We start from the raw sequence: 25126 nt of genomic DNA on the forward strand, positions 1-25126 counted from the left end.
CTACTTGTGATCTCTGTCTGTCAGATAAATAAAATCTTTAAAAAAAAGTGTAATACAACAATAAATTTGCCATTTTAACCTAAATGTACAATACATAGTGGTACTAATTACATTCACAATTTTCTGCATCCATCACCATTATCTATTTCTAAAACATTCTTCACTGTCCCCAACCCCTGGTAATAACTAATAACATGTACTATTTGGCATATACTCATAGAAAAAAAATTCTTTATTTAACATTCAAATTTAATTGGATGTCTTGTACTGTGGCAACCCTACCTAGGAGGGAGGTGGAGGCTCTGAGCCACAGCACAGCCTACAACACAAGGCGCTCCTTTGGAGCCCGCTCCGGGGACCTGGCAAAGTGTAACTTGGTGCGGATAATGAGCGCACAAAAAGTTTACATAATTCTCCAGTAACTTGGAAGGAGAAGCCCAGGGTCCAGCCCAAGACGGAGGCGGGAAAGGGACGCAGAAACTGAAATAATGCTCCCACACTCAATACTCAAATCTAGGAAATAAGGTCAGTTTTCTCTTAAACCCTTGAACTACCAGAGTGTTTCTAAAGAGACACACTCGTCTCTTTCATAAGAGCAGATTCGTCAAAAACGCATCCAAAGCAAAGAAGCCTGGAGGTGTGAAGAGCTAGAAACCACCGGAGCAAAGGTGGGCCAGAAACCACCTTCCCCACGCCCAGCCCCCTGCGTCTGCGGCAAGCGGGCGAAGAGCGCAGGCGTCCCTGCCGAAAGTTTGGGGGCGGTGTAGACCCGCGGCCCCGAGGCCCAGAGTCGCCCGGCGCAGGCGCACGCGCGCGGGCGGGAAGATGGCGGCCGGGTTCAAGTGAGTGTTGGCGGCCCGCGGGCGCGTGTTTGTGCCCTGGCGGTTGGAGGTTTCCTTTAACCCTTCGCTGGGATATTTTTCACCTGGAGGCCACCCTGCTAGATTCCCATTTCTTTCCCTCACGGAAGTAGGCGACGGGCGGAAGGACCTGGAGGTGGTCGTTGTGAAAGGAAAGGGGGCTTTTTCTCTGCAGTGAGACGGGAGATGGAAGGGACTGTGTACAGAGTTCAGTACCCGCGGCAAGCGCTTGTGGCTTGGTGTAGTGGATGTGCGGCCCCAGGCGACACCGCTGTAATCTTTTTAAAAATGTTCTGTCAGAACCACATGCCACCCTGTGCTTCGTTTCCTCCGTGGTTTATTTCTAAAAGGATTGTGCCTTGTTCGGAAGGTTTTACTTAAGCCTTTTTTTGTGCCACGCTGGTGAAGCCTGTAGATTTTTCTACTCAAAGTTTTTGTTTTTTTTTTTTTTTAAGATTTTATTTATTTATTTGACAGAGAGAGAAATCACAAGTAGGCAGAGAGGCAGGCAGAGAGAGAGGAGGAAGCAGGCTCCCCGCTGAGCAGAAAGCCCGATGTGGGGCCTGAACCCAGGACCTGGGATCATGACCTGAGCCGAAGGCAGGGGCTTAACCCACTGAGCCACCCAGGCGCCCCAAGAGTTAAGTTTTAAAATACATAAGATTCCAAAGGAAAACCATTGTATTGATGCAGCTATCTTCTATTTGTATAAATTCCTAGTTCTTGATAGTGATATATACGTGCTTTTTAAAAAATGAACATTCTTTTTTTTTTTTTTTTAAGATTTTATTTATTTATTTGACAGAGAGAGATCACAAGTAGACAGAGAGGCAGGCAGAGAGACGGAGGGAAGCAGGCTCTCTGCTGAGCAAAGAGCCCGACGTGGGACTGGATCCCAGGACCCTGAGATCATGACCTGAGCCGAAGGCAGCGGCTTAAACCACTGAGCCACCCAGGCGCCCTAAAAAATGAACATTCTTAAACAAGTTTTACTGGGGAGTCTAGTATCTCCTAGAATCCAAAGTTTGCACATAAGCTTCGACTACTATAAAGTAAAAACGAAAACATTTAATCTCTGTGGTTGTTAAATTTGCAGGTATTAATATATTATAAAGCCTTATTGCCTGCAGTCAAAATTGGAGGATATGCTAAATTTCAGTTACAGGATAGTGAAAATAAAGATGTAATTTTTAAATGTTAAGAATCCCTGCTTCAGAGCGAAAGTGACATTATTTTAACAACTGGACTAATTCTTTTAAAGATGCCCAAAGGCTTTGGGCTCCAACCTGTAACTGTAAGATAGAGTTAAGGACAGCAGTTGAGTGTGATTACTACTGCAAGAGTACCTCTTTTTAATAGTTACATGTGGCAACAAAACATCAGAATTCATGAAAGAAACTTCGTAACAAATTGGGAAGATTTATGCTGCATCATCACACTCCTAAAATCTTTGCCATTTTCTGGATTTATGTTAAGATTCATTAACTTACCTCAGATATATTTTTAACATGTTTCAGAACTGTGGAACCTCTGGAGTATTACAGGAGATTTTTGGTAAGTAAAGATGGTTATGTACAGTTTGTACCTTTTGATAACAGTATCCTATGCTTTTTTTCAAATTATGTGAATTAATGAGGTTTATTGTGTTTTCCCTGGTGTGTGTAAAATACATAGATGTAATTTACTTTATGCAAATTTATTTATTTAGAAAGAGAACTGCCGTCCTGATGGAAGAGAACTTGGTGAATTCAGAACCACAACTGTCAACATAGGTGAGGATATTTTGAATTCTGAAATAGAATGAAATTGCTTCAGACTTTTTTTAATGTATTTTTATTTGTGGTGTTTTTTAAACTCACTATTGTTTCAGTCTTTAAATTTTGAAGTGACTGTAAAGTGTTTTCACCCCTTTCTTCCTTCAAAACCTCTAAGACATGGTTTTCTTATATTTTACACTTAACTTTCTGTTGTGAACACGGAATTTTCCAGTTTAACCTGTATGACATTCTTGAGTTTTAGACTGACCATTTAAACAATATTTGAGCCAAATTCTACCATATATAAGGGAACCCAGTGATTCTGTGTTAAGAGATCTTTATCTGCAGAACAGTTCTAAGACCAAATGAAAATGACTAATTCAAATTCAAGAACAGGTGAATAATTCCTAAAACACTAGTACTTTAAAATAGTCACATCATTTAAAAAAGACTTGAGCTAGGAATAAATTTACACAAGCAACTGAGATACATAGCAGGATAAAATTATATGTAGAAAATGAACACTTTCCATGGACTTTTTTATTATCTTTTCAGGTTCAATTAGTACTGCAGATGGTTCTGCTTTAGTGAAGCTGGGAAATACTACAGTAATTTGTGGAATTAAGGCGGTAGGTTTAATATGTCTTACTGAGATTTGAATTACCAAATTAGCTTCAAGTTATTAGATTGTAATTTTTACACCTATATTTCTGTTGACTAGGCAGTTTTTTAGTATGTTTCATTTCCTAAGAGCTTTCATCTTTAAGTAGATTAATACTCAAAGTAGATTTAAAATGACCCAAGTCCAGTGACTTAATTTATGAACGTGCATCAAATAGGCTGAAATGAAACCATTTTAAAAATCCTCACTACCTTTAATTCTTTAAGAATTTGATTGTTGTTGAGATTTTTGGTGACATCCTTTTATCCAGTGATAGCATTTAATCTGTGCAAATGATGTAGAAAATTGAGCCTACTCCAAAGAAAGCTTGAGGGAGTAAGAAGAGCCACTGTTTACTGAATACCTTTTATGTACCAGGTACCTTAAATTAGGTGCTTTAATACAGAATTACCAGTTTAATCATGAGAACAGTCATTTGAAGAATAATTTCTGTCTTCTGTTTTACATGAAGTTCAGTAACTTATCCAGGAACAGAACTAGAACTGTAACTTTGACTCCAGAGGTTGTGCTTTTTTCACTGTGTTGCACTGTGAATTACTTAACCTTCAGATTTTTCCTCAGGGTGATAAAGTTGGGGTGGTATCTAACAGTATGATCTGAGCATTTAATTGTTGCCAGCTTTAATGCTGGGGACATAACATTATCTCATTTGACCCTCATTGAGAATCCCTAAAAGTAGGTCATTATTAACTTCTCATTTTGCACATGAGAAAGTTGAATGGTAAGAGGTTATACAATTTGACTAAAATCCCTCAGCCAAAAAGTATGGGTCTGACATTTGAACCAGTTGAGTCGCAGGCTTTTGCTTTTAATCATTTTATCACTTCATCACTTCCCATATTTGGCTGTGTAAGGGATCACTTTGGATTTAAATTTAGATTCTTTGCTACTAAATGAGAGAAAGAAAACAGATTTTTTTTTTTTTGAAAGAGCCCCATTTAATTTTGGTTAGTAGCACTAGAATCTAGTGCTAAGCTATGCTGCCTTTTTAATCTTGCAGACCTAATATGAGGATTTGTGACAGTGTTCATATAGCCTGATAGGACTCCCTAATAAGCATAGTAGATGGTCTTGATGTAGTTAACTAGCTAAGATGGTCTTTGCTGAAGGTTTTTATAACTGATTGCTGTCTTCACAATTATTAAGTAGCTTCTTTCATAGGAAGTATTTGCTTCTTTAGGAATTTGCAGCACCACCAACAGATGGCCCTGATAAAGGATATGTTGGTAAGTTAAATGGTTTTGTAATTTTAATACAAAAACTTAACACATTTAATGGTAATATTGTAGGTCAGTCCTAATAGCTGACTTGAAGATAATATAGAAGATTCAGAAATATATAGGAATGAGGCTTTTGTAATTTTGTAATTTTTGTAATTTTAATACAAAAACTTTAACACATTTAATGGTAATATTGTAGGTCAGTCCTAGTAGCTGAGTTGAATATAGAAAATTCAGAAATATATAGGAATGAGACTTTTCAGACAGTCCTGAAAAGTTTAATTAGAAGATAGCCTAATAGCAAGATACAAAATTTTTGTAAAATTTTCAGCTTTGCATATTCAGATGTCATCAACCAAGAAAGTAGAATCTCTTAGGAAAGGGTAGTAATTGCAAACTTTTTATGCTCCCATAAGTATTCATCATTTATACCACTATGCAACTTTATTCTTGCCTTGGACCATCTCTTCTTTATGGTAGGTACCAACATTTTAAAAATGCAGGCACTTGGGTATGAGTGTAGAGGCTATCTGCTGTTACAGAATGAGGTATTTTGGAAGAAATCTTATTTTTCGAAAGGATTTAGGATTGAAGCCTTCCTTAACATCCTTTTATATTTTTGGTATTTGTGTTGGGGCAAAAAAAAAAGTTGGAAGTAGATTTTATCTAAGTCTGAGAGTATTAAAAAGATCAAAAAGAAATAACTGATGTGTTATGCTTTCCACTTGGCAAATTTATCTATGGCTATAGTCACATTTGCAGTGGATTGAGAATACCTTTAACACTTCCATAAACCAGAGGTGAAGTTTAGTTCATAGCTCCAGAGTGTTTCTTTCAGTTCCTAATGTGGATCTACCACCTCTGTGTTCATCGAGATTTCGGTCTGGACCTCCTGGAGAAGAGGCCCAAGTGGCTAGCCAGTTCATTGCAGATGTCATTGAAAAGTAAGATCATTCTGAACATTTGACTGTCCTTCATTTTCAGATGTTTTTTGACCTTTCATTTATTGTGCTTATTATTAAATCCAAGTTCACAGATAATTCAGAAAGAAGACTTATGCATTTCTCCCGGAAAGGTAAGATGAATAAAAAAGCTGTAAAGTTTTATTAATTCTGAATTGTTTTTAGGGAAAGAACAGGGAAATTAAAATAATAAGCCAGTGGCCTTAAGTATGAATGTCCTAAGATGGAATTTGGTTAGCTTACTCTGTAACTATCTAAATAAACCATGTAGTTCTTAAAAAAAAGTTTTGAGTAATTTATTACCTAACTGGGGGCTACTTTTTAAGCTGAGGTAACTTTTTTTCCCTTTTGCACAAATAGTTCAGTCACTTGTTTATTCCATATAGATTAGTATCTGATCAGCTGGTGTGTTTAGAGTAAATCTACACTATACATTTCAAGTCTTTAATTTCAAGTCTAAGACTTAGAACAAAATTGACTAGGACTTAGAAGCTTTTCCTATTCAATTATAAACAGATTTATTAGCATTGTAAAGCCTAGCCATTTCATATGTTAATGTTTCTGGGGAAAGTATGTTTTGGACTTCATTTAGGACTTCCAAAAGCATTTCTTTTATATGGTAACTTAGCAGCAAAAATAGAAATTCTTCCTACATCTGTAGCTTTCAGTGGAAATCTAGATGTTACTTGTCAGTTCGGTAGTTAAAAGCCAATTTTTTTTTTTTTTTAAACCAAACCTGTCTACTTTGTTGGTAATATACTTTGTAGAGTTTGTTTGTTTTTATTTTTAAGTTTTTGAGCCTTAAAGGTTATCATGCTTGTCTAATCAAGGATTCTGTGGTTTGTAAGTTAAAACAAATACCATGTTCTACCCCCACTTTGTATAAATTCTGTTTTAGCTTTCTTGGGTTCTGTACTGTGATATCATTTGCCTCGACTATGATGGGAACATCTTGGATGCCTGTACATTTGCTTTGTTAGCAGCCTTAAAAAATGGTAAGCAACCTTAATAAAAGGCACAATTCCTTCTTGGTGTCAGAATATTATTTTGTTAAACTTTTATCAGTAAACTTTTTAAAGTTTTTGTTAATGTTTAGTGATTCATCATTCACGAGAAACCATGTTTATATTCCACTAAACTTACCTTAATTATCCTAATTAAAAAATACTTCTAAGTTTTTAAGGAGGGAAGAGTGAATAAAGCATAGAAACCTGTATTTGTTAGAGTGAGAGACTTACTTCATGTTATTTGCCTTTTTCTAGTACAGCTGCCAGAAGTTACTATAAATGAAGAAACTGGTTTAGCAGAAGTTAATTTAAAGAAGAAAAGTTATTTGAATATTAGAACTCATCCAGTTGCAACTTCCTTTGCTATATTTGATGAGTAAGTTAATCAGATGTATAAAATATTATGTAATTAAGGTAATGGATTGTTACTCAGCATTCTGACTTTTTAGGAAATAACCTAAGGTGACCATACATTCTAGTTTGCCCTGAACATCTAGGTTTATCACTGTTGTCCCTGCAGAATTATTATTAGCTTTGCCTTATACTTTCAAAACCATCCTGATTTGAATGATGAATTTTGTGTTCTCCCTGTTTCTTGGTTTTCTTATTCCTGTGTAATGTTAATCTTCTTAATTCTTTCATAGAAGATTTACCTTAGACTACCTTCTGTATTTGTGAAGGACTTTATTAGTATATTTATAAATTGAAAAGTAAAGATTCTTAGATGTAGTATAATGTTAGGTTGCTATTAACATTTCTGGTTTCCCACCAGGTCTATTTCAGTGCTTAAACCAGACATCAGTACCTAAGCTAAAAGGCTGGAAGTTCATTTTATTCTTTGTATATAAAATTTGTTCTGTGGATCGATAATTTATATTTTTCTTGTATTTTAAATAGCACTCTGCTCATAGTTGACCCTACTGGAGAGGAGGAACATCTGGCAACTGGAACCTTAACAGTAGTAATGGATGAGGAAGGCAAGCTATGTTGTCTTCACAAACCAGGCATGTTCCATTTTAAACCTAAACATGTAAAATAAAAAAATCAGTGTAAGCTTCTCTGTATTAGGGGGCACCAAATGGAATGTGAGAGGTTTTATTGTTTACTGCAGTTTCTTTGTTATCTCAAATTCCTTAATCTATTTTTGTCTGTCAGTGGTTCTTAAAACTTATGGTATGCATCAGAATCACTTGCAAGTCTTGTTAAAACACAATCTGCAAATCTTGGAACAGTCTCACTGGCTTAACATTATTGAATTTTTTGTCTTAATACTTGATGTTGATTTTTTTCAACATCAAATGATGTATATGATGTAAGATGGTAGACACTGAAAGTGTGGTTACAATAATTTTTCAGGTGGAAGTGGGCTGACTGGAGCTAAACTTCAGGACTGTATGAGTCGAGCAGTTACCAGACACAAAGAAGTAAAAAAACTGATGGATGAAGTAATTAAGAGTATGAAACCCAAATAAACCACCACCACATTTCCAAAACAGATTTGTAAAAACTGTATTTGTTACACTGTGCACAAACCTTTTATACTAAATAAATATCAAACTACATTCTTCAGAAAGATGTTTCTAGTATTTCTTAGGTCACTTCCGTATGTAGTATGTACAGTGAAACCATTTTTAAAAAGCAATGACTTAGGCAAACCAACTCTAATGGTTCGTTAAACCATTCCCGTTTTTAATTAAAAATCATAGGGTTGTGCTTCTGTATAAAGTTTGTACATCTAGCAATGTAAAATACTGACACATTTGAATAAACAAAACCAAAAATGGAAGTAGAAACTCAGAATCCTTTGATTCAATGCTGTTATGGTTTTAAAAAAGAGAGAGAAAAAAAAAGTGAGACTCAGAATTTTGGAGTGGTTGGTGTGCCTCTCTTCATTTTACTTTTTGACTGGCTGCCTGTATGCCGATGACGATGTAGCTGAGCTGTTTGTGCTGCTGCTGCTGCCATAGCCATTTGATGCTGTAAGAATCGCAACTGCTGCAAAAGGGAGGGGAAAAAAAAGTCAAGTTATGTTAAATGCAGGCAGGTATGGAAAGGTGCTTTTCCTGAGAGATGAAAACAACAAAACTGAAAGGGAGAAAGCACCAAGATAACAAAAAGGGACTATACCACACTGAGACAATGCACAGTCAAACAGCACCAGTGGCACAGAAGCCTGCTGAGGGCTTTAAAAATGGGTCCTTGGTAAACTTCAAAAATATTTCTGTTACTTTGCCCTGCCAGTCTTTATTGTAGTAACTCAGCAACTTCAGTTACTATTTTGTTGTATGATAGTTTATAGCAATATAAAACCACCCTGCATTATCAGAGATAGTCAACTATAATATGCGAACTTCCTACAATCACGGAGTAACATTTTTCTAAAACAGGTATGACATTTACTAATAGGAACACTGGTATACTTGCCTTTTTCTGCAGTACAATATAAAAAAGTTAACCATTGGCACTTACAAATGTCTGTTTCAAAAAGTACTGCAAACTACAAAATATATGTTGATGTGCCACCAGCACTTCATGAAAGATTTTAAATCAGGAAGAGTATGGCTTAAATGTACAAGATATGTTCAGTGCTCCAAGTTGACTGGCTAAAATGTCAGACTTTTAAGTAATATTTGCTAAATTATTTACCTACTACTGTATAGTCTTAAAAGACAGTAAAATAAAACTAGAGTAAGGTATGTTGAAGTACTTTTGGAGCAGAGTATCTTTAAAATGTAATCAGAGTGAAGTTGCTGGATTACTTGTATCTGTTGCTGCTGCTGTTGAAAGGCAGAGGAGAGCTGGAATCTCTGCTGAGGAAGGCTTTGCTCAGGTCTGTTCTCGGCAGAGCCAAGCTGAGACAACACTACAGAGAGGAGAAGGGGAAAGCAGGCCAGTCAAAAAGTTTGAAGGCTACCAGGGTTAGAAAAGGACAACACAGAAAATGAAATTATAGAAAAGTTATCAGTATGATTAATCTTAAGTATCAAATCACAGACATTTGAGAATAAATTTAGTATAGTCTCCTGTTAGTTGAGGGTACCACCGATTATAGAACCTCTTGGATATGAAAGGGAAGGGAGTACCTGTGTGCCAAAGCACTATATCCCTTTACCTGCATCACAATGAAATTTGATACTAGTGCTATTTTGTTGAGAAGGCTTTCTTGCAAAAACGTAAAATACAGTATGTTGTTTTAAAATCTAATCAGTGAAGTAGGAAAGGAGTGGGAGAAGTCCAAGCTACCATAATGATAAAACTGGTGGATAAGAGCTTTAAACAAAAGATGCTGCAATCAGTTTCAATCTACATTACTAGCCAACAACGGTGCTGAACTGAGACTGCAATATTTCTTTTCAAGCTGAGGGGTGGGGTGGGCAGAGTAATCAGTTTAACCCCCTCAATGTACAGATGAAAAACCCCAGGTCAAGATGGTCTAAGTGACTCACTCAAAAGTAAGTACCGACAGGTCTAGGAGCTAGAAACGTTCTCATGATTTTTCAGCCTAGAATTTTTTCCACCAAAATATACAACAGCCATTTTAGGAGATTTATAACTTGGGTGGTAAAGGTTTATGATCACAAATTTCCATCTGGAAATTCACAAGCTCAAAATAGGGCATTATGTAAGATCCTGCTTATTCTAAATTCAGACACTGGGAGTTGTAGAGATAGGACAGTTAAGCCCAGTGATAATTCAAAATGTTGACATGTGGGGCACCTGGGTGGCTCAGTGGGTTAAGCCGCTGCCTTCGGCTCAGGTCATGATCTCAGGGTCCTGGGATCGAGTCCCACATCGGGCTCTCTGCTCAGCAGGGAGCCTGCTTCCCTTCCTCTCTCTCTGCCTGCCTCTCTGCCTACTTGTGATCTCTGTCTGTCAAATAAATAAATAAAATCTTTAAAAAAAAAAAATGTTGACATGTTTGTTCACTCAATCCTCAAACTCTATCATAGCTTACTTATACATATGGCTTAGTAACTTAAATGTAAAGTTATAATTACTGTCATTGGGTGACAAGGTATCTTCATTAAAGGTAAATCTTTGGTTCACCATTTACTGCTAGAAGTGGTGAACAGTCATTTTAGTATAATCTCATTTTTTTAAACAAATGATAAAAGTGGCTTATAAAACTTATGCTGACCATTAAGTCTTGATTCATGTAATTTGCAAGCTACCAGAATGAGACCAAAGATTATGCAATCAACAATGCAGTCTCAGTAACCCAGGAGAACTGAAGATTTAACAGTTTTGGTAGCTTCCTAGTAAGTTAGCTTCCTAGTAAGTTGGATAATTGTATAAAATTTTACCAACTGTAATGTGAGGAAACCCCAACTGCTATTAATATATGTAGGTAAAACTTTTAATCAACTGTCATATTAACAAAAAAAACTGAGAGCACCATCAATCAACTTAACAGTTCATGCATTAAATAGAACCGTATTTTTTCTGCCATTACTGCTTGTAAGAGAAGGAAAAGAAATAATTAAAATATTCAGATCCCTATGTGATCAGTTATTTTTAGTAAATTCAACATATAAAGGTATAAAGATACCAACCAGCTGCCTGTGACTGCATGAAACTTCCTACTCCGGCAAGGTTAATAACAGCAGCGTGCTGAGCAGATAAAGCCTGTTCTTGACTGGTTGAACCTTGTTCAGAACCCTGAATAAAAAAATAATACGTGCTTGTACAAAAAGAAAAACAATTTTGAGTTGGTGACATTTTTTTCCCCCAATAAGGTGAAAAATACCAACATTAGGTCTTGTAAAAATAGTACCAAAGTGTTCACAGACTGGCAATTCACATAGTAAAGATGGTACAGTCACTTTCAAACTGACCTACATGTTCAACTCAATTCCTTTAAAAATCCCAACACGTTCTTTTTTTCTCTGTATCTATAGACAAGATAATTCTAAAATTTAGATGGAAAAAAAAAAAAAGATCTAGAAAAACAGTTTTGAAAAATAAAATGGGAGGAACCACACTGCCTGATTTTAAGACTTACTATATAGTCTATACTAATCAAGACAGTGTGGTACCAACACAGGGATAGATAGATAGATGGAAGAGAATAGAGAACACAGAGAGCCATGAAAATATTATCTTAACACAAAGGTGCAAAGGTAATTCAACTAAGGATAGCTTTTTCAACAACTAGTGGTGTAGCAATTGGACAATGATCCCTTTCACCCTCTAACCTGTATATGAAAAGCCACAGAACTGTTAGAAAACAACAAGGAGAAAATCTCTGGGCCACAGGGCTAGGTGAGGCATTCCTAACACATAAGGCATGATAAACTGATAACTCAGACTTCATCAAAACTAAAAACTTGGGGCGCCTGGGTGGCTCAGTGGGTTAAAGCCTCTGCCTTCGGCTCCGGTCATGATCCCAGGGTCCTGGGATCGAGCCCCACATCAGGCTCTCTGCTCAGCAGGGAGCCTGCTTCCCTTCCTCTCTCAGCCTGCCTCTCTGCCTACCTGTGATCTCTGTCTGTCAAATAAATAAATAAAATCTTTAAAAAAAAAAAACTAAAAACTTTTGCTCTGAAAAAGACAACCTTTGCTACAACCTACAACTGTGAAATAACATTTTAGTAAATAACATTAAGTCAAACATTTCAAAAGTTACAAGACATTTATCTTGAGCGGATTTACCTGGATATTGATTTAAAAAAGGAACAAAAGGATCTTAGCAGACATTTCTCCAAATAAGATACATGAACAAACCAAGTATATGAATGTTAAAAAACATTAATCATTAGGGAAACACAAATCACAATGAGCTATTACCTTACATTTATGAGGATGATTAGTTACTATTAAAAAAGAGCCCCCGGAAAATAACAAGTGTCAAAACTTATGAGGATATGGAGAAACAGAAACCCTTGTACACTGCTGGGGAGAATGTACAACAGTATAGTCATATGGAACAGTATGCAGGTCCCTCAAAAAATTAAAAATCCCACTCCTGGGTATTATCCAAAAGAACTGAAAAGCAGGGACTTAAAGGAAAAAAAAAAAAAAAATGCAGGGACTTAGCTGTTTGTACACCCATGTTCACAGCAGCATCATTCCCCACAGCCAAAAGATGAAAGCAATCTAAATTGTCTATTTTAAGATGAATGAATAAACAAAATGTGGTATATACATACAATGGAATATTATTCAGCCTTTAAAAGTAAGGAAATTCTGACACACATCTACAATATGGAATAACATTGAGCACATTATGCTAAGTGAAGTAAAACAGTCACAGAAAGACAAATACTGTCTAGAGTAGTCAAATGCAGAGAAAACAAAGGAGAATGACAGCTGTCAGGGCTAGTAGGAGAGGGAAATAGGAAATTATTATTTAATGGGTACAGAGTTTCAATTTTGCAAGAGGAAAATGCTGTAGAGACTGGTCGCCTAACAATATGAATATACTTAACATGCATATTTAAAATGATGAAAATGGCAAATTATATATTACGTGTATTTTACTGAAGATGGCAAATTATTAGATGTATTTTGCCATAATTTAAAAAAAAGTGCAAATCAATTTTATATCTAGGCAAGTAATCCTCCATGTGTTAAAGAATAATGAAAAATTGTTTTGAATGTGCCCTTCCTGAGAATCTACTAGAGGATGAGCTTAACCCAGCCAAGACTGAACTGGGGAATCTTTGTGAACTAAGAGAGACTCTGGGGGTGATGGGACCCAAGAATCAGTACTTTTTTTTTTTTTTTTAAAGATTTTATTTATTTGACAGAGAGAGATCACAAGTAGACAGAGAGGCAGGCAGAGAGAGAGGAGGGAAGCAGGCTCCCTGCTGAGCAGAGAGCCCGATGCGGGACTCGATCCCAGGACCCCGAGATCATGACCTGAGCCGAAGGCAGCGGCTTAACCCACTGAGCCACCCAGGCGCCCCAAGTATCAGTACTTTTAATTCTCTAAGGATTCCAAAGTGTAGTGAGGGTTCACAAAAACTTGTAGTTCCTTCTCCTTTACTTTACTGCAGTTCTTACTCAATTTCGTTCTGTTTAACAATATACAAATATTTATTTAAGTCTATCTTCCCTTTGCCCTAAGCTTCATGATAATATGGACATTTCTATTCCAACAGAGACAAAACACTGTAAACAGAAGGATGATTACTGGGCAAAAAATGTATGGGCTACAGGGGCAGAAAAATAATTTGAAATAGGTACCTAATAACTGACCACTGCTACTGATAATAAAAGCAGAACAAGAATTGTCTGTCTGAACTAAAACCATGTCAAATATGGTTGGAATTAAAAAAAAAAAGTTACAATTCTGTAATATAAAGCAAATGGAGGGCTGGAAAGCACATACCTGCTCCCCTGGCTGTTGAGGACTAGAAGTTGTAGGTTGCTGAGGCTGCTGTGGTGTAAACTGAGAGAGCTGTTGTTGCTGCTGCTGCAGAGTGTTAAAAATGAGTGAACCACCTGGAAGCTTTAAAGAAGAACTAATTAGCTCATTCACATTTTTTTTTAAGTTTTGTTTTTTTTTTTAATTTCACAGAGAGAGACAGTGAGAGAGAGAATACAAGCAGGGTAGTGGGAGAGGGAGAAGCAGGCCTCCTGTGGAACAGGAAGCCTGATGTGGGGCTCGATCCCAGAACCCTGGGATCATGACCCGAGCTGAAGGGAGACACTGAACCGACTGAGCCACCCAGGCACCCAAAACTTTATTTCATAAACACTTTCAGAAGATTCACTACGTATCAGGCATTCTTCTGTGGATTGAGGAAACAGGTGAACAAAAACCAAACCAAGGGGCACCTGGGTGGCTCAATGGGTTAGGCCGCTGCCTTCGGCTCAGGTCATGATCTCAGAGTCCTGGGATCGAGCCCCGAATCGGGCTCTCTGCTCAGCAGGGAGCCTGCTTCCTCCTCTCTCTCTGCCTGCCTCTCTGCCTGCTTGTGATCTCTCTGTCAAATAAATAAATAAAATCTTTAAAAAAAAAAAAAAAACAAAAACCAAACCAAACCAATACCCCTGCCCTTTAAAAAAATGTATTTAAAAACAATTTTTAATCGCTATTACTTTAGACTCTCACACAGGTAAGTAATCTCAAACACCTATGATTTTGCTTAATAGTTAGCTATCCAAATATACATACTGCTTTTACTCTTCTTACACATCAATATAAAACAGCATTAAATGCATTACAAAGTATAAACAAGAAACTAGTGATATACATATCAAGAAAACTTCTCTAGTTTGTTCTAGCTTTACCAAAACCCACATATGCATGGATTTTTATATAACACAGTAAGGAATTCTAAAGCTGTAATGGAAGTACATTAGATAGCCATATTTTTAGTTTAGAGGTATTAACTTGCTTTGTCATTCTGTACCTAAACTGCTACAAAAAACCCCAAACAAAAAACCCAAATACTTTTTTAAAGCATCCAGAAAACTCCATGTTAAATATTAAAACTATGGTTTTCAAATGTGTTAGGAAGTAAATGGTCTTCCCTTTATTCTATAAGGGTTAAACCCTTATAGGGGGTTTATAGAGGGTTAAACCCTTACAGAATAAAGGGAAGACCATTTACTTCCTAATGCATTTAAGCTATAGTAATCTCCCTTCATGCATGGTTTTGCTTTCCCTGGTTTCAGTTACTACAGTCAAATGAAGTCCAGAAGCAGATGATCTTCCTGACATGGTCAGGTCAAGAGTAGCCTAACACTACATCACAACACCTATGTCATTCACCTCACTTCATCTCATCAACTAGGGATCTTATCATCTCACAGTACAAGAAGGGTAAGTATAGTACCCTGTACTTGAGAAACTGTATTTACATAACTTCTATTACAGTACACTTATTATCACTGTTCTATTTTATTACTGTTAATCTCTTACTATGTCTAATTCACAAATTAAACTTCACTGAAGGTATTGTGAAAAACAGAAATGACTGACTAGAGTCAGAAGCTCAATGTCAGTTATAGGAAGATTGTCAATTACAGATCCCAACAAAAGAATCCTCAACAGGAAAAAAAATCATAAGTGACAGGCCCTGGCAGGGAAAGAGGTACACTGCATTTCCGACAAGAAATCAGCCATCCCTATGAGAAGCTGTCATCAGCCTGAACTCTTGCTTTTCTACAAAGCACTTCATTCAAAATAACCTTCTCCACTTCCTCCTCCTCCATCATAAAATAACATTCCCCTCTTTCGTTTGTCAAACTTCCCTATGGTTTTGTTATAGCTTGTTTGGCCCAAAAAGCAATTCTCTGTTATTTCAAATAAAACCATTTTGCTGGTAAAATAACTGAGTTTTATTTTTAAGGTTAACAGTATGTATGTAGAGGAAAAAACGGTATATACAGGGTTTTGGTTCTATCCATGTTTTAGGCATCTGCTGGGGGTCTTGAAAATGCATCTTCCTGGGATTATAGGAGACTACTGTAGAAGCACTTCGAAGTCATTAAGAAGTCCAAGCAAATATATACCCAACTACAGAACTCTTAGATCTGCATCGCCAAAAGGAAAAAAAAAAGCGTCCTCAAGTCACTATCTCTAAACCTCATTGTTAGGAAAATTTGGATTTAGCATAGGTCAATTGTTCCTTCCTCAGTCAGCTAAGATAATAAATGCAGCAAAATATAAGTAACTTAAATGTAGCCTTACTCCTTGTAATTAGTGCTATTAAGGAATTCCACTCCTTTCCAAGAGCAATATGCAAAGAAGTTGGCTAAATAAACCAGTATGATCTGTGGTTTGTTGATACTACAAGTGGACTGTTCTGCAATTACATTCCATAAATACAGACACTGTTTGCATTTTGTGTAAGAAATGTTTTTTTAAGTTTTGGCTTGAAATATACTTCCTGATTTGTTATTCCTAAAAACCAGGTTGGGTTGATTTGTCTGGTACTGTTCTTTTTTTAAATTTTACTTATTTGACAGAGGGAGAGAGTATGCACACAAGCAGGGGGAGCGGCAGGCAGAGGGGAAGGGAAAAGCAGGTTCCCTGCTGAGCAGGTCTGACTTGGGGCTAGATCTCTGGACGCTGGAATCATAGCCTGAGCCTAAGACAGATGCTTAACTGACTGAGCTACTCAGGTGCTCCTGTCTGATACTGTTATATCCTAATAATCCAAAGCTCTGCCATTTTGTGTCCAGACATTCATGTCTACCTTTTCTAAAAGTTCTCTGTAGACAGTCCCATCCATTTTCCAATGTGGTAGCTTTATACTGGAACTCATCCTTAAATTAAAGGACCTAGCATAACGCCCAGAATATTTTAAAGTTCACGTGTACTAATAAATTCTCCATTTCAATCTCTTTTTATATGCTGACACTGCTAACATGTAAGTATGTCTCATCATTAGACACAGACGTAATCTGACAAACATTTTATGAGTGACTGTTAGGTGCCTGGAATAGTGCTATGAAATCATATTCTGCTTTGGAAAAGAACACTTACCTATTTTTAAAATCTTTCTATAAGCCAACAGTAATACGTATAATACATACTTATAAAATGCCTACTGAAAGAGGAATTATTTTCTAAGTATATTTATTACTTCTATTGTAGGCAAGTGTAGTCCTTGGTAGTTGATAATTCTCCCCACTGAACAGCTAGTGCTTGATTAGGCAGGGTGCTAGAGCCAATGAGTGTGGTATGCAGGATACAGATTCTTTCTCTTTGTCCACTTTCCTCATGATCATACAAAGAAAGCAATAATTAACCACACCCTTGGAAGACTTCAAACAGACTTCAACATTTCAAATGCTTATATGATCAGATATACACCATTAAAAAAAGATATCAAGCATAAAAACTTCAATCAAAAGCAGTATATCACATTTACCTGGAGTAGATTTAAGGGCCTGAGATTTGAAGTATTTTTTAAACCAAATGGAACACCTGTTAAATAAAACTCATGGTTACAAGAGAGAATTAAAATGTTATTACACGTCAAAATATTTTATACTTTAGTATCTATAAATTCATTTTAAGTACTTTCTACATAGATGCAGTTATTTTTTCTATCTACATAGATGCAGTTATTTTTTCTATACTTTTAGGAAAAAAAAAACAAAAAAAATCATCAATACCTATTAACACTAAGATCTTATTCAAAGATATGGAGCACCAGATACACATTTTATAAGCATAACTCAAAGATACTGTGGGTACCATTCCAGACCACTGCAATAAAGTAAGTATTGCAATAAAGCAAGTCAAATAAATTTTCTGATTTCACAGTGAATATATTATGTTTATACTATACTGCAGTCTATTAAATGTGCAATAGCATTATGTCTGAAAACACAATGTACAAACCTTAATTAAAATATTTTGTTAAAAAATACATGAACTGAATTTTTTTTTTTTTTTTTTAGATTTTTATTTATTTATTTGACAGAGAGAGATCACAAGCAGGCAGAGAGGCAGGTAGAGAGAGAGGAGGAAGCAGGCTCCCTGCCGAGCAGAGAGCCCGATGTGGGGCTCGATCCCAGGACCCTGAGATCATGACCTGAGCCGAAGGCAGCGGCTTAACCCACTGAGCCACCCAGGCGCCCCTGAACTGAATTTTCAATGTGTCACAATCACTCAACACAGAGGAGTATAAAAAATGAATGGTGAAAAAATCAGAAATACTGCAAGAATTACCAAAATGTGATAGAGATAATGAAAGGAGGAAAAGCTACTGCAAAAATGTCAATCAAGAGCCTTGCTTGATGCAGGATTGCTACAAACCTTCAATTTGTAGAAGAACATGCACTATCTTCAAAGTGCAATAAAGCCTCTATTCTATTATTTCAGAAATGATTATCTCTTTTACCACTATTTTGACTGTGGCTAGAGAAAGTAATCAGGAAGTATGCAGACACCATGTATATAATAAAACTGACACTCTTGTGCAAATATATTTCAGGTATGGACATCTACTTAAATTTCTCAGTGCTAAGTAGTATATACAATAATAATCCCATCTCTGAGAACCCATGTGCTGTTTGCTATTTTTTCAAGTACTAATAGTAATAATAATAATGTTAACACTGAGTTTTGTCAAAACTGATCAGGAAACAATGCTGTTTTTCTGAACTTATCCCCAAAATCTGTGATGCAACATAGAGCACATAAAGCAGGGACTGGCCTTGTGGGCCACACATGGCCTCTGTGGCATGTTCTTCCTCTCCACTGTTTTTTTTTTTTTAATTTATTATTTTATTTTTTAAAAAGATTTTATTTATTTATTTGACAGACAGGTATCACAAGTAGGCAGAGAGGCAGGCGGGGGGGGGGGGGGGGGGGGAAGCAGGCTCCCTGCTGAGCAGAGAGCCCGATGTGGGTCCCAAGACCCTGGGATCATGACTGGAGCCGCAGGCAGAGGCTTTAACCCACTAAGCCATCCAGGCGCCCATCTTTTTTTTTTTTTTTTTTTTTTTTTTAAAAGGAAACCTTTAAACATATAACCATTCACGTAGTTTGCAGACCATGGTTTCAAAGTATGTGCATATTTTGCCTACAAAATATACCAATTTGAGCACTAATTAAAATGTATTTAGTCCTCTCAGCAGGTAATTGCATTATAAAAAGATAAAAGGCAGAACATTCACAGGTTATGGTATCAAAGCCTTGTAATAAGAAACTGAAGAAGCATATCACATTAAAATATTACAGTATTGATATACCCCCCATCAGGAAAAATTCTCATGAAAAGATATGACATAACTTCCTTCCTTTATTTATTTATTTTTAAAGACTTTATTTGAGAGAGAGACAGAGAGAGAACAAGGTGGAGGAGAGGGAGAGGCAGATTCCCCACTGAGCAGGGAGGATCCCAGGACCCTCAGATCATGACCTGAGGCGAAGGCAGACACTTAACCTACTGAGCCACGCAGGCACCCCCATAACTCTTTTAAAAATTAATGTCATCTATCAAATGCTTATTGCTTATTATTGCAAATGCAATATAAGCAAATGCAAATGCTTATTACTAAATTATTGCTTATCAAAGGCACTTTCAAATCACTTCACTAACATCTCCTAAGTGCCATCTGAAGTTAGATATTTTTATTCCCATTTTAGAACAAATGAAACTGAAGTCAAGGGAGAAATATTATGTGACTTCTTTTAGGCCCCACAGTGACCATCTGCAGCCACATGTAACTAATTGGTAGAAGTAAATATAAGCATCCTAAATTCAACACATGATTCCATTTCGAGAGTTTCTGCCACTAACATTTATGAACATTAAAATGAGATCACAGCAATATGTTACCTGTTTAAATTATACTCTTTGGGTTTGACTTCTTATAACTCAGAAAAATTTTTTTTTTTTTAAAGATTTTATTTATTCGTCAGAGAGAGAGAGAGAGAGAGATCACAAGTAGGCAGAGAGGCAGACAGAGACAGAGGGAGAAGCAGGTTCCCTGCCGAGCAAGGAGCCCGATATGGGACTCGATCCCAGGACGCTGGGATCATGACCCGAGCCGAAGGCAGCCAGCCGCTTAACCAACTGAGCCACCCAGGCGTCCCCAGAAATTTTTTGATAAATTTTTCTTACTTTGTCAAGTTTGCTTTTCCCTATGTTTTTTTCTCAACAGTTTAAGAAATTGGATTATTCCAAGATATTACAAAACATTATTTTATTTATTTTTATTTTATTATTATTTTTAAAGATTTTATTTATTTATTTGACACAGAGAGATCACAAGTAGATGGAGAGGCAGGCAGAGAGAGAGAGAGGGAAGCAGGATCTCTGCCGAGCAGAGAACCCGATGTGGGACTCGATCCCAGGACCCCGAGATCATAACCTGAGCCAAAGGCAGCGGCTTAACCCACTGAGCCACCCAGGCGCCCACAAAACATTATTTTAAAGAGCATTAAAAAATATCATAAATTGTTAGAACTGTTTTCCAGTACACGTAACAGTAATTTCTATTGCACTAAAACTATTACAGTAAATTTTTTTGAATGCTTATTACATCTCAGGCAGCTTAAAGTACATGATCTGTACTCATTCAACATTCACAACTATGAGGCAAAGCATTATTCTCCCTCATTTTATTAACAAGGAAAGTGAGGTGACTTTCCTGTGATTATTCAGTAGTTGTACAACCACGATTCAATCTTAGGCAGTCTGGTTCCAGAGCCCAGGCTTTTTATTGCCATTCTGTTTCCTCTTTCACACAATCTATGTTTCCAAAATGTATTTCTTTTACCTGGAATTGGAGGACTACACTGACAGTAAGGCTATCAAAATTAATTTATTATTTTGGAAGGCAGATATAAGTTGCAGAAACTTACCAAGTTTCTTCATAAAATTGCTAAATGGTTTTTAAGTACCAGAACTTCAAGGGCTTTTTATTTATTTTTTTAATCATTTATTTGACAGACAGATCACAAGTAGGCAGAGAGGCAGGCAGAGAGAGAGAGAGGAGGAAGCAGGCTCCCCGCTGATCAGAGAGCCCGATTCGGGGCTTGATCCCAGGACGCTGAGATCATGACCTGAGCCGAAGGCAGAGGCTTTAACCCACTGAGCCACCCAGGCGCCCTCAAGGGCTTTTTAAATGAAATACCCAGGACATAATGCTTCAAGAAATAAGAATGTTAAGTGTACATAATATGCTTAAAATGACATTTTTATATTAGCATGTACTTTAATTTTTTATTAGAGATTATTATTTCCAATATTCTGACCTGCTTGAGAAGCTGCCTGCATTGCACCGGGCAATGCATTTGGTAGCAGACCGCCTGAGGGGAGAAGGCCACTCAGGTTTATTCCTGCAGGAGTTATGGCACCAGTGTTACAGCCCAGCATAGGGTTTGAACCACTCATCAAAGCCTGAGCTCCACTGCGGGAGAATAAGACATAGCATTAAAACTTGCACTATGAGAGAAAATTTCAGTCACATATTAATTCCCTGGATTAAAAAACAAACTACTAAACATACATAATTAAGTATTTCAGTTTTAAATCAGTTTTGGGGGCTCTGTTTCATTTTTATGCTGGATAGTAAGATTATCTAAAGTTAATTACTGTATATTTATCAAGGTTTAAAATATAATTTGAAAAAGAGTAAAAGCATTAATCAAGGGATTAAAAGATGGTAACACTGAGGATAAACAAGAAAATCTATACTGCTGTCAATGTGAAATAGTATCAGGTTAGTGCATATAATACATACGGTACCTAAAATTAAAACATAAATTAAAAGATATTTGTTGAAATAGTTTCTATCCATATCTAAACTATTTTTCAGTTTCAGAAATATGCAATTTATTAATTTCACAAGAATTTATTTGAGAATATCTTAAAACACACACACACACACACAAAACAAAAAAACAACCAAAATCAGGGCATCAATGCAAACTTACCAAACAGAGCCCACAACATTGATGAAGTTAAGTCCAGCAGAGTTTGCCATGACCTGGGTGGCCGTGGTTCCTGTAGTTATGGATGTTACCATGGTGGAAAGAGGAATGGTCGTTACAGGCATTGCCTGGCTCAGAGACCTTTGCTGCTGAGCAAATTGAGTTAACAAAGTGGGCTGAGGGGTGAAGCCTGAATCTTGGGGAGTAGGGGTGGCTGAAGGGGTAATAGGAGTTGAGCTCTGAGCATCAGGAGGGTGTGGGGTCGATGAAGGGGTTGGTGTAGGAGTAGATGGCTTAGGAGTTCCAGATCCTGCTCATTGAGAAAAATAAAAATTGCTAGTTTGTTATAAATGGCCAGTCCTTTTTAAAATAAGGTTAATGGAATCTTACTTAGCACTGACAATTTGTTCCAGTTTTTTTTTAAGCAGTTAACTGCAAGTGTTAATTTCTATACATGATACATGAGTGTTGCTACACTCAATTACAATTAAGGATGCAGTATATCACCTAAAAATTCCATCAGATATGCTATTACAGTAACAGTAAAAATATACATTTGTATACTACCACAATACCCATTTAAAAGTTAATTTCCTACATGCTACCTTTGGCCTAAAAAGTTTAAGAGGAATTCAAATTAATTTTCGTTATTTATGATTTCACTAATTTAGAACTTCATTTAAAAATATTGCTTATTTTCTCTAACAGTCTGAGATAAACTCTGAACATAGTTAATAAATTACATATGGTTAACAATCATAATTGGCACCTAAATGTACATGTTTAATTCCTAACATATCAAGTTTATCCTGACAAACAAATTTACAAAACACAATAATAAAGCAAATATTTGATAGATAATACTGCATCTTTAACAGTAACTGTGTACTTCTGTTTAAATGTAAGAATGTATAGAAAATCTGTTGTGAATGAAGTATGCACAGTTTATCAACTTTTTAAAAAAAAACAAAAACAAAAAACAAAAAAATAAAACCAAAAGCTCTTGAGGTGTTTTCTTTTTTAGCTTTCATGTCCTGCAGAAAGAAAGGAAAGAAATGTGAATGTCCAGAAGCTGTCACTCAACCCTTACTTAAAGTAACAACTGTGTGCAGTAGATTAACATAATCCATACCCACAACATAAGAAGTGTGAATAAGACTTCCAGGAAATTTATAAATTTTTCTTTGTGCAAAACAAGAAGGCAGAAAAATTACACCTTTTGAGCTATCAAGATGAAGATGTTTATATCTAAGGCAAAGACCACCCTATCACTGTGCAGTGTACTAAAACTTTCAGCACACTTTAGTTATCTATAAAAAAATCTAAAAAACTGGAATGCTTTTTTGCAAATTGATACCTAAATATCTCAGAAAACTCTAATTTGAAGAAATTCTTCCAAATGAATGCTAGAATTCTTGCATAAGCTTTCTTGATGTTAAAAAAAATATTCAGTAGTAAAAATTACATTTTAATATTTTCAGAATAATGCCTTATGATTATTACCACATTTTAGTAACTGGTTACAATTTTTAAGAGTGTAGGAGTGTTTTTGAAAGATCGGCTTTCAGTTTATTTTATTACCACCTTGGAATTAGTTGGTTTCTTACATATATACAAAGATAGGACTGCAGCAATAGCTCTTATGACATTTTTTTTCTTATCAGCTACATAGTTTACATAAAATGTAACATGATCCCTAGTGAACACTGGAATAAAAAATATTTTGGAATCTTATTGCCACATTTAACAAGATTATTTAAGGAGATGTGTAGGTTGTAAATCTCTAAGGTATACACACAGTGCATACATAGATACAGAAAAACAAATACAATTACAATAAACACATAATACATACAATTAACAAGAGATTCCCCTGAAGCTTCTCAAAAGTTATACATTTTGGGTACATAGTACATTCAGATTTCAGTATTTCACTGGTCAAAAAAAAAATAGCTGTTTTAAGAAACACTAGTGCAAAAAGCTAATGAAGAGCTAATGAAGAATTTAAGTTATAACTCACTTTGTGATGAGCTGGCAGGTGACAGGGCAGCTGGAGAAAGCATGCTAACTTGATTGAGATCCACAGATGACTTCCGAGAAAGACTTGGCGGCTTGGAAGCAGGTGGAGGAGTTGGAGATTTAAGAAAGCTGCTGGCCTGCTGTGGTGTAAAATAGTTACCTAGAAGAATATAAAAATTATTTCCTACACTTATAATTCAAAATTCTGTGAATTAAGTAAGCCATAATATTTGTATAGTTTTAAAAATAGATTATGACTATACCATGTGTTTTACTCCAAATGACAGAAACCAAAGTGTAATACCTGAAGAACTATTTCCTGAGCTTGAGGGAAGTTTGATGGGTGGAGGTCGATGTTTTACTCCCTTTCCCAATACTGAAGACTGAACTGACACAGTCTCTGGTTGCTAAGAAACAGGGACATTAAACATGCTTATTAAAATTAAGCTCAAATTAGAAACTCATAAATTAATACCACTATAGCGTCTAGATGAGAACACGGACTTTAAAACTCTGAAAAGTACTCTTAGTGTTATAGGCTGGGTGTTACAGATGTTACAAAAAATACATAATTTCACCTAAGAAGATTCATGACATTATAGTATATATAAAGTATGAAGGAAAGATTTCCAAGTAACAAGGTGGGGAGAAAGTTTGACAGAGAAGAGCAGAAAGGTAAACTGAAGGCAAAGCTTCCACTCTTAAATCTTTCCAGGGAAAAGAGTAAACTGTTGAAGCCAGGTGATTAGTATACACAGGTGTTCAATATACTTTTCTCTCTACCTTTGTGTATACTTGAAAGTTTCCATTACAGAAAGTTAAATATTAAACAATACCCCCATCCCTCAAAAAAACAGTCTTTAACATTTCTTAGATTCCTTAAGAAACAATTAGGCAAAAAAAAAGTAATCAAACACACTTCTGTTTCTTTTCCTGGAGAAAGCTGACTCAAGCTGGCTGAGCCACTGGAGCTGTGTGACATTTTGACTGGACATTTGGCTTCATTCTGGACCAATTCCTGGTACTGATTGACTACCCTAGAATATTAGGAGTAAGTGAGTAAGGATTAGGTAACTGTTCTAAACATAAATTTATAGAAAATAAATAATAATGGTTAATAAAAGAATTTCCATGAAAATTAACACAAAAATTCAAACTAAATAATTTAGGTTCATGCCAAAAATACATTCTTCTAATCTTTTCAATGACAAGCTAATGCTCAAAACATTTTGCTAATAAACAATCTAAAGATAAACATAAAGTATCTTCC

General features: G+C 36.1%; 2 protein-coding genes across 19 annotated transcripts in view; one reads left to right on the top strand and one right to left on the bottom strand.

Annotated features, from left to right (window-relative positions):
• The first annotated feature begins 700 nt into the window (after nucleotides 1-700).
• On the top strand, nucleotides 701-8061 carry EXOSC8 (exosome component 8). Its single transcript, XM_047723220.1, has 11 exons — nucleotides 701-842; nucleotides 2378-2414; nucleotides 2569-2632; nucleotides 3173-3246; nucleotides 4480-4525; nucleotides 5358-5463; nucleotides 5549-5594; nucleotides 6380-6476; nucleotides 6744-6864; nucleotides 7386-7492; nucleotides 7845-8061. The coding sequence occupies exons 1-11, from the start codon at nucleotides 826-828 to the stop codon at nucleotides 7958-7960; spliced, it is 831 nt and encodes a 276-aa protein (XP_047579176.1). The 5' UTR covers nucleotides 701-825; the 3' UTR covers nucleotides 7961-8061.
• The window catches only part of SUPT20H (SPT20 homolog, SAGA complex component), a 43069-nt gene continuing 25915 nt past the window's right edge, over nucleotides 7973-25126 (bottom strand). For 12 of the 18 annotated variants that reach the window (XM_047723199.1, XM_047723191.1, XM_047723200.1 and 9 more), the window contains 10 exons: nucleotides 24776-24893; nucleotides 24161-24263; nucleotides 23858-24016; nucleotides 21841-22147; nucleotides 21160-21314; nucleotides 17318-17373; nucleotides 13822-13941; nucleotides 11042-11147; nucleotides 9248-9351; nucleotides 7973-8483 (listed from right to left, as the gene is read on the bottom strand). In XM_047723199.1, the coding sequence (XP_047579155.1) occupies nucleotides 8346-8483; nucleotides 9248-9351; nucleotides 11042-11147; nucleotides 13822-13941; nucleotides 17318-17373; nucleotides 21160-21314; nucleotides 21841-22147; nucleotides 23858-24016; nucleotides 24161-24263; nucleotides 24776-24893 (1366 nt within the window). In that variant the 3' untranslated portion in view covers nucleotides 7973-8345. The remainder of the gene's footprint in view (nucleotides 8484-9247; nucleotides 9352-11041; nucleotides 11148-13821; nucleotides 13942-17317; nucleotides 17374-21159; nucleotides 21315-21840; nucleotides 22148-23857; nucleotides 24017-24160; nucleotides 24264-24775; nucleotides 24894-25126) is intronic. The other 6 variants (XM_047723206.1, XM_047723205.1, XM_047723208.1 and 3 more) reach the window with 3 other exon arrangements.

This window comes from Lutra lutra, chromosome 3 (assembly GCF_902655055.1).
Source record: "Lutra lutra chromosome 3, mLutLut1.2, whole genome shotgun sequence".
NCBI classification, from domain to species: Eukaryota; Metazoa; Chordata; class Mammalia; order Carnivora; family Mustelidae; genus Lutra; species Lutra lutra.

What these genes read in the sequence shown, in the direction of transcription:
- EXOSC8 (XM_047723220.1), top strand. An exon ending in AACCACAACTGTCAACATAG is followed by an intron (nt 2,633 to 3,172) that starts GTGAGGATATTT and finishes TTATCTTTTCAG; the next exon opens with GTTCAATTAGTACTGCAGAT. An exon ending in GTTAGCAGCCTTAAAAAATG is followed by an intron (nt 6,477 to 6,743) that starts GTAAGCAACCTT and finishes GCCTTTTTCTAG; the next exon opens with TACAGCTGCCAGAAGTTACT.